The 8,944-nt window shown below is 45.4% G+C and overlaps 1 protein-coding gene across 2 annotated transcripts in view; it reads right to left on the reverse strand.

Moving 5' to 3' along the window:
* Positions 1-1,544: 1,544 nt before the first annotated feature.
* Positions 1,545-8,944, reverse strand: part of LOC123248026 (tubulin gamma-1 chain) — a 12,579-nt gene continuing 5,179 nt past the window's right edge. The window contains exons 2-11 of one of the 2 annotated variants that reach the window (XM_044677172.1): positions 8,222-8,334; positions 7,835-8,002; positions 6,882-6,950; positions 6,510-6,589; positions 5,659-5,785; positions 3,765-3,851; positions 3,490-3,639; positions 2,695-2,847; positions 2,185-2,346; positions 1,545-1,986 (exon numbers count right to left, since the gene is read on the reverse strand). In XM_044677172.1, the coding sequence (XP_044533107.1) occupies positions 1,789-1,986; positions 2,185-2,346; positions 2,695-2,847; positions 3,490-3,639; positions 3,765-3,851; positions 5,659-5,785; positions 6,510-6,589; positions 6,882-6,950; positions 7,835-8,002; positions 8,222-8,334 (1,307 nt within the window). In that variant the 3' untranslated portion in view covers positions 1,545-1,788. Of the gene's footprint in view, positions 1,987-2,184; positions 2,347-2,694; positions 2,848-3,489; positions 3,640-3,764; positions 3,852-5,658; positions 5,786-6,509; positions 6,590-6,821; positions 6,951-7,834; positions 8,003-8,221; positions 8,335-8,944 lie in introns of both variants that reach the window. The other variant, XM_044677171.1, reaches the window with a different exon arrangement.

The following is an 8,944-nucleotide window of genomic DNA, read 5'->3' on the forward strand; positions in this document are numbered from 1 at the left end:
GATAATCCGGCTATTTTATGGGGGACCCCCACAGTGGTTAGAGCTTCCTCCCCTCCGTAAGTCAGTCTTCAATGATCATAGGACTAATGCCTCTGATTTTCCACTTTCTGTTCATTAATCCTACAGGGACAAAGCTCCTTCTCTACCCAGGAACCTATACTACAATGCAGGTGGGTAATTCTCTAGTTTAACTTTTAAAACAGCAGAAAAAGGAAATCTCTATTCACTACTTAAGCAGGAAGAGAATTGGGAGGTAGAAACTGTAACACATTATTAGAATCTGTCCATGGGGTGAATGTTGCATCTCCACATTCTGAACTCTTGCCAACCAGGACACTAGGAGTTCTACCCATTCTTATTTTTTGGCTTTTGCCTTTTTCATCCCTAAAGATGGTAGATGAAATAACAGAAACTATTAATCCCCTCTCCCTTGGGTGGTGTGAGGTGGATTTTAGTTGAGAGATGGCAGAGTCATTGGGGCTGTCAGATCAGTTCCTGCAGTGATGCCCAATGTTCTGACACTGGACACTTGGTAAGGCCATCCCTAGGTGACATTAGTTTCCACCCAGGTCATGGACCTTCCTTGAGGGTTAACTCAATGGGCCTAGTCCAGAGATAAGATACACTTCAAACACTGCAGTTTGCTAGCACATAGTAAAGGTCCTAAAGCCCCTTCAGGCTCTTTTTTCCCACTCCACTTTCTACGACTAGCAGCTCTGTACCACGTAGAACCTGTAAAGCTTCCCTCATACCCTTATGAACAGTGAGGGAGGCTGTGCAGCGGCTCACTAATGAACAGAATCCTGCTACTTGGGAATTCCATTAGCAGAAGCTCTAGCTCCGTGTTGGCAAACCTATGGAACATATGCCAAAGGAGGCTGCTCCCTTCCCCCTCTCCATGTACTCCTGAGGACATTTCTCACATGACCCGCCCCTCTGCCCAGCACTTCCTTCTACCCCCTCCCCAATCTGGGGTAGGAGTGGGAGGGCTCATATGAGGCAGGAAGGTTGCGTTTTAGGCACCTGGTTTCTAAAAGGTTCGCCATCACTGGGCTAGATCTTTAAAAGCCTGCACATCTCCCAAAGGAGAGCAGTTACTCAAAGTAGTCAGCATAGGACAGCTTGCTAGCACTGCTTATAGCTCTTGGTGGCATTCCTCTTCCAGGAAACTCTTGTGGAATCTGACCTAGTTGTCCTATTAAATTCTTGTGCTCTCTACCTCCTGACCTCTTACCTTCAACATAATAGTCTTATTCCGAGTCCATCACCAGCTTAGGTCTCAGGACTATTAGTAAAGCAATGTGACTCTAAGTCTTGTGGGGGTGGAAAGCTGAGGCAACACTGCCTTCCCCTACTGAAGGAAGAAGGTAAAAAGGGACCAGAACCATGGATACAGACATAAGCCTCTTCTGGGCACTCTCCGGCCCTTCCCCTGCCCTGCCCCTAAAGCTAGCCTTCTTGCTAGGTCTGTGTCCCAGGATGAAGAGAGAACTGCCTGCATGCCCAGAGTATACCATCCACAGCCCACAAATTCCTGCTACTTTTACATCCAGTGCTTTATTAAAGATAAAGTCTCATCGATAATTAAGCCAGAGCAAAGGCTACTGCCGTGTGTGTGTGTACACATGGATGTCTACATCCATCCATACTAGAGTGAGTGAATGAATGAAATCAGGGATGCCTCTCCTATGCTTCATCCTCAGAGCCCTTGGGGCAGAAAGATGACCAGGTAGGCTATCACAGAGGCACAGCAGGTAAATAAAGGCCACTGTCCTTGGAGTAATCAGGTCACTGTTCCTGGGTACCCCAGGAGATGTAGTCAGGCCTGGTGGCAGCGTGATACTCATCGATGAGCTGCTGCACAATCTCCCTCGATGTGTCCAGCTCATCAAAGTTGTCCTTGAAGATGTCCTCCTTGCGGAACTGCTCCAGGAAGGCCTCTCGCTTCCGAAGTTTATCATACTGGCGGCATGTTCTCTCAAACAGCTATGTGTTAGGAAGAGAGAAATGAAGAAGACAAGTCATTGTTTAGTGGCACCCTGGCTTGAAGGACTGGTGTTCACCTATCCCTATCCAATGTACAAATGCCAGAGGCATAGTAACCTAGAGAGGACTGGGGGAATAAAAAAGAAATAGCGCAGCAACAGAATGTGAGAGAATGAGAAAGGATTGGATCAGACTCACAGAGGAGATACTGGTGTGGTTGGCCATCATGAGTCCACTGACTCGATGGGCAGATGGCAGATAGGGCGACTTCCGAGACAGCGCCACCTGGATGCTTGCAGGGCCCCAGGGGATGAAATTGGCCAACTTTCGTTCCCGGATCCTTTGCAGGCTCTTGTGGACCTAGGGAATGAGTAGGAGAGAATCAGGGAATGGAAGAGGTATTCTAAGCTGCTGCCTGAAGATCCAGAGACTCTACCTCAGTGGTATCAAGAATTGTTAGTTGGCAGGGCAGCTGGGTGGCTCAGTGGATAGAGAGCCAGGCCTAAAGACAGGAGATCCTGGGTTCAAATCTGGCCTCAGATACTTCCTAGCTATGTGACGCTGGGCAAGTCACTTAACCCCCACATTCCCTAGCTCTAACTGCTCTTCTGCTTTGGAACCAATACACAGTATTGATTCTAAGAGGGAAGGTAAGAGTTTAAAAAAGAAAAAAAGAAAAAAGAAGTGTTAGTTGGGGAAATTATGCACCTGGGTGGGGTCTACCTCTCCCTGGATAATGTTGAGGATGGCAATGTAGCAATGGTTGGTCTGGCGATCCCGGCCTGTGGACACCATCACGTTCTTGGGCTGCAGCAGCCGACGCATCACGTCCAGCACTGTTGTCTTCCTTACGCTGGCCACCTGAGGGGAGCAAGTATAAGGGAACACGCCAGTGGATGTGCACAGTGCTGCTACACACAAAGACTTACACCCAAAGTGTTAACAAAGCTGACCAGAAGTAGAGCAGTCACTTTGGGAAGGCTCCCCAGTCTGAGCTGGAATCTAGAACAGATAACTTCTTTCTAATCTAACCCAGAATTCATATCCAAAGATGGAAAAATGGTGTAAGGGGCTTCAGGTTCTCTAGCTTTCAACCTGTACTGGCAACACGTTATAGTTGAAAAAAGAGAAAAGCTGCTGAGATAACAACATACTGAATGGCCCTTAAGAAGAGGTAAGTTGAGGCCCGGGAGAGGTAAGGGATTACTTTATTTTCAGGCCAGCAAAAACCTAAGTCTCAGGCTCAAAACAGAAAAGATCCAGGAAACTCTTCAGTGCAAGCCTGCAGAGACAGAGGAAGAAAGAGGCACACTGCTGTACCAGTCTTCGAGCCCCAAACCTCTGGGGTCTGTTTCCTGGGATAGGGTCCTGGGACAGCATGGGGGGAAAAGGTAGGGGTTAGACCTGCTCGGACTCTGCCTAGGAGGCAATGATTCTTGCAGAGTCATTAGAAGGGTGGGATTGGGAATGGAGGGAGAGACTGAGGACAAGGCAGTTCCTTACCGACTGGTCAGTGGTGAGTGGGGTATATCCAGTCATGAGGAAGTGGAGCCTGGGTGTAGGGATGAGGGAGGCGATAAGGCCGATGAGATCATTGTTCATGTAGCCAGGGTAGCGCAGGGTGGTAGTGCTGGCCGACATGATGGTGGATACCTGAAGGGGGGAGGAGAGCCATGCAGTTGGCTGCAGCCCATGAAAGCGTATCACCCCTTTCCCTAGGATAATCCCACAGCAAGGAGGGACTGAAACAAAGCAGATGCATTTGGTAGAGGGCTCACCAACTGGTTAATCTGGGAGAAGGATGGGTTCTGGATGTGCAGGCGGTCTGTAGCAATTCGATTCAGGGCTGTGTTGTCCAGTACCACCTGAGGAGGGGTGGAGATCAGATGAAAGTCCCCCTGCCTGGGGAATGGGCCAAGAGCTTAATCTCCTTAAACTGTCATAGAAGAAATGTTGTCAGATAGCTGTCTTGAATTTGGGGATACTTGGATTAATTCCTCACTAGCCAGAACCCCAAAACTAGAAAACCCATTTGTATTTATAAAGTAGCTTTTCAGAGAATACATGGCATTTCGGGGGAGAAGAGGGAAGAATCTATCTCAGAGCATGGAAATGTCTTGATTTTCAGAGAAGGACCCAGTCTATCAGTCATGTACTACCCTACTTCTCATCAATCTTGGCCTTAAAATTAACCAGTTAAACTTTAAAGTGCCCTCTATTTGTGAATCACTTAAACTCTTTCCTATTGATGCTTCCATCATTCCATATCCCAAATGTGGGATGCATTAATCCCACCATTTGCCTTCTTGTAGTCCTAACATGCAGTGTTGAAAGGAAGTGACAGAAATGATGTAACCAGGCTGACTGGATCCAATATGAACTTACGTTATCTGAACTCAACTGGGCCCTTAACTAAGACTTCAGCAAGCTAATACTTTTATTTCTCCCTATTTAATTCTCTCTCCCCACTCTTTGCTGAGACTTATCTAAACCTAAGGCCTTAAAGCTACACTGAGACTTTTGGGATACCTTCCTCAGCTCTAGCCTCTCTCTGGAACTCCAGTCACCCATCTCCAATTATAATAGATATTTCAAACCAGACATCTCTAACTCAACACATTCAAAATAGATGCTGTTATCTGTCCCCTCCAAACTCAGCCCTTTTCCAGACTTCCCTCTCTTTATGTGAAGGACACCACAATCCTCTCTGTCATCCAGATAGACACCTTTGGCCATATTCTTGTTTTCTCCCCCAATCTCCATATATCAAATCAGTTGCCAAGTCTTTTCATTTCTACCTCTACAAGATCCCTAAACTGTTTCCTTTTCTCTATTCACATAGTCAACATCCTAATTCAGACCCTTATCATCTTTTGCCTGGATTATGTGGTAGCCTCCCTCACTTCTCCAATCCATCTTCCACATAATTTCCAAATTGATTTTCCTGAAGTACAAAACTGGCTTTATGAGACAGTATGGCAAAGAAAATTGAGAGCTGGCCTTGTTGTCAGACCTAAATTAAAATTCCGTTTCTGGTATAAACTGGCTAAATACTTACCTTCTCCATGAACCAGTAACTCTCTGAGTTGCTTAGAAAGTGCAAGGAATTGCTTTGGTAAAGAAAGTTCCCCTCTAGGAGCTCCCACGCTGATGAAAGCCTAGGATAGTTTTTTAAAAAAGAGTCTAACCATATCCCTTTCCCACTCAATAAGCTCCAAGACTATGTGGCTTCTAGAATAAAATATAATAAGCTCCTCCATTTAGTTTCCTACCCCCTTTTTCCATTTAGTTTTTAAAGCCCTCTACAACCTGGCCCAATCTATGTTTCCAGACTTATATACCATTCCCTTGCCCTAACTCTAGGGTACAAATTGGCCATTTGACATTGTCTTGCCACACTCTTTACCTCTCATTTTGCATTGGCTGTGCCTCATGCCTGGAATCCTCCCACCTTCCTTCAATCTCATTCAATCCCACTGGTTTCCTCCTAAACTTTACCTTGCATTTTTTTTGCAAACGCTCATTTCTATATATATTCTCTCCCCCAATTGAATGCTCTTTAAGGCAGGATTTGTTTCATTTTTGTCTTTGTATTCCCAGAACCTAATATAGTGCTTAACTATACTTAGTGATTAATATATACTTGTGACCAATCCTAGGCTTCTTTCTTACCACACAATCTGCATTCTGTGTCAGTCGCTTGAGGGTAAGCAGTGAATTGTATGGCTGTACAACAACATCACTCATCTCATCTTGATTGGGAAATACTGAGTATGTCTGTACCAGCTTCTTGGGATACCTGTGGGAAGGAGATGAGTGGAAAAATTGGAAGCTGAATCACCATGAACAAAGGTGATCCTCTATCTGTCTCTTGCCATGACAATCCCAGCTGTCTGGGAACAGTAATGGGAATGATCATTGATTCTGGAGAGTTTAGATGAGTACAAGATTTCAAGAAAAGGGAATATGCTGATCCCTTGAATCCATTCCCTAGACCAGTGATGGTGAAAGATGGCACAAAGAGAGCACTCTCTGTAGGCACTTGGGGTGGGGAGCTGCTCCCTTCCTCCCCTCCACTATGCCTGACAACATTTTTTCACATTTCCTGCCCCTGTGGGATAACTTGTGGTTGGGCTGGGGGGGGAGAGGAGGGGGTGCGCACAAGGCATGCCTGACACTTGATGGGGGGGAGGGGGCGGGACACACACAGCACTCAGTCTGGAGTGTAGAGTGGGGGTGGCACTCTGTCTTCTAAAGGTTCGCCATCACTGCCCTAGACCCTCTTCTTGGTATAGCTACCCATTATTAAAGTAGCATGACCAAGCTCTTGGTTGTGAATCTACCTTCTTTGATAGGAAAGGGGAGGGATATTTCTTTCACCCCAAAAATTAACACAGAGTTAAGGGTATCATCTGGTCTTAGCTCCCATCATTCCCAAAAGGACTGATGTTTTTCCTTTGGAAAGTGGAAAATAATTATTCCAAGATCACTCTTCATCCCCTACTACACATTTATACATTTACCTGTCATTCAGACGCTCTAGAAGGTAAGATCCCAGACCAGAGCCTGTTCCCCCAGCAATAGAATGACACAAGACAAAGCCCTAATGAGTAGAGAATCCATTATTAGTTCCCATGGAGTAAATCCTTAATTCTCATATCTATCAGGGCCTCAACCTTCATCTCCAAACAGTATAACTTAGTTTCAGCAGAAAGGGAATATAGCCTGTTCTCTATTCTCATATGACTCCATGTCTATGGATAAAAGTTTATAACCCAGAGTAAAGACTTTCTAATTTCATGTTCAAAATACTAATACCATAGAGAACTGTCCACTCCCTTCCCAACCCTACCAGTGTTTTTTTCATTCCCTCTTTCCTCATGACAGGCTCCCACCTCTAGGCTGTCACTGCCATCTGCCTCTCGGTCTATGATGTCAAAGATGTCTTCATGAATCTTTTCCCCCTGTATAGAAATATGGAGGGTTAAAGGGCTTAGTCACAGAATATTCACCCCTAGTTTCTCTCTAAGGTACAGAGCTATTCCCTTAGACACAAATAACTTCCTTAGAATCTATGGCCTGATTCCAATAAGATCTTCTATTACTGACCCAAAATAAAGCTAGTTTGCATGTAATTTATATATAACTTATTTAAGACATGGAACTTTCCATAGCCACCATCTTTCTTTGGCATCATTGCTTAATTTCCCCCTGCTATGACAAAGAAAACTATTGCTTGAGATGTTAGGTTAGGAACTAGGATAGTCTTTATAAATCATCTTGTCCAAACCACTCAATAGGCCTAAAGCAGGTGACTTGCTCATGGTCACAAATGTAGTAAACAGAATATTCAGGATTCAAACACAGACTGCAAATCTATCTACTACAGCAAACTACTACTAAATTTTCTCTCTGGAAAGTAACATGATTCTTTCACCATATAGAAACTCTAGTAGAAACTTCCTAGCCTAGGGATATCATTCATTTCCTGGGAAAGCATGGTTTTATGCCAGTGATGGCAAACCTATGACATATGTGTCAGCACTGACATGTGTAGCCATTTTCAATGACATACATGCTGAGGATGAAACACTTGCTGTAGTGTAGTGTAGACACTCAGTGCACTACAGATGACAATCCTACCTATATTAATTTATCTATTTTGGTTTGTTAAAATACAGTTATATATTACAATGATACATTTTTGTTATTTAAACTATAAATATCGCGAAATTATGGGTTTTTTTTCAAAGTGATATACCACCCGAGTTATGCTCAGTTTTTTGGCAAATTTTGACACACCAAGCTCAAAAGGTTGCCCATCACTGTCTTTTGCCATCCTGGGTACCTGTGAGAAGCCACTGGCCCAATTGTTACCAGCTCCTCCACCATGTTCAGATAAGTAAATATTCTCAGGATTATAGAGTTTGGCATAGGGAGAGTTGAGAATGGAGTGAATCACACGAGGTTCCAGGTCCAGCAGCACAGCCCTTGGGATGTAGTGTTCATCATCTGCCTGTCATAGTGGAGACAAGTGACCCCCTTGTTATTTGTGACCTACCCAAGTCCCAAAGTTTTTGTCCTTTCATGACCCTCTCCTACTATAGCTCTAGTTCTTTTCCCTTCTAAGACAGGCTTTTTTGTCCTTCCAGTCCACTTGAATGGCATCTCTTTCTTGTGCCCAAACTATGCCCACTCAGTGCCCAATTCCCTGGCCCAGTATTATAGAGGGCACCTGGTAGAAAAAGACGTCCTTTCGGTCTGTGCCTTCAGTGGCAAATTCTTCCACGATTCCCTCTGGGCTAATGCCATGCTCAGCGCAGAGCTGTTTCCAGAATTCAAACCCAACTGTATGGAGGTAGAGACAGAATGCCTGGGTCTAGTGGTGGGAAACATTTAAGCCCAGAAAGTTGTGGGGTGGAGGGAGACAGAACACCAGTAACCTGGAGGGAAGTATCCCTTTAAGGCACGGGTCAAGGGGTCTGGGTAAAAATCAGCGTATAGGAGATAAGGAAGCCTGGGACCTGCTAGGCATACCAGGTGCTAAAAGCCATGGCTCCCGAGTCTTGGTGAGGAGATTGGCTTCAAAAAGGGGTAGGGGTGGCATTAAGGCTGCTTTGATCAGTGGAAGGGAGGGGGAAAAAACCTGAGTCTGTGAGAAGTGGGGTCACATCTGAAGTTGGGAGTCTGGACCCTTGGGTCTGGGGAGGCATCGCCATCAGGAAGGGGGAGGGAAGGTGTGTTCACACCACAGGAAAGCGGGCAGGATACGGAGGTTTTAAGAAAGGTGGGAGTTATAACTAAGACTGGGAGTGGATTGAGATGTTTGGGCCTGGGATAGGAGGATTTACCTTCAAGAAAGGGGAGATACCTGGAATGGGGGGGAACGTAATTCACACCATCGGAAGGGAGGATCAGGACACCTGAGTCTGGGCGGGGGGGGGGGAAGGTGGGGGGG

This window comes from Gracilinanus agilis, chromosome 4, assembly GCF_016433145.1.
Source record: "Gracilinanus agilis isolate LMUSP501 chromosome 4, AgileGrace, whole genome shotgun sequence".
NCBI lineage: Eukaryota > Metazoa > Chordata > Mammalia > Didelphimorphia > Didelphidae > Gracilinanus > Gracilinanus agilis.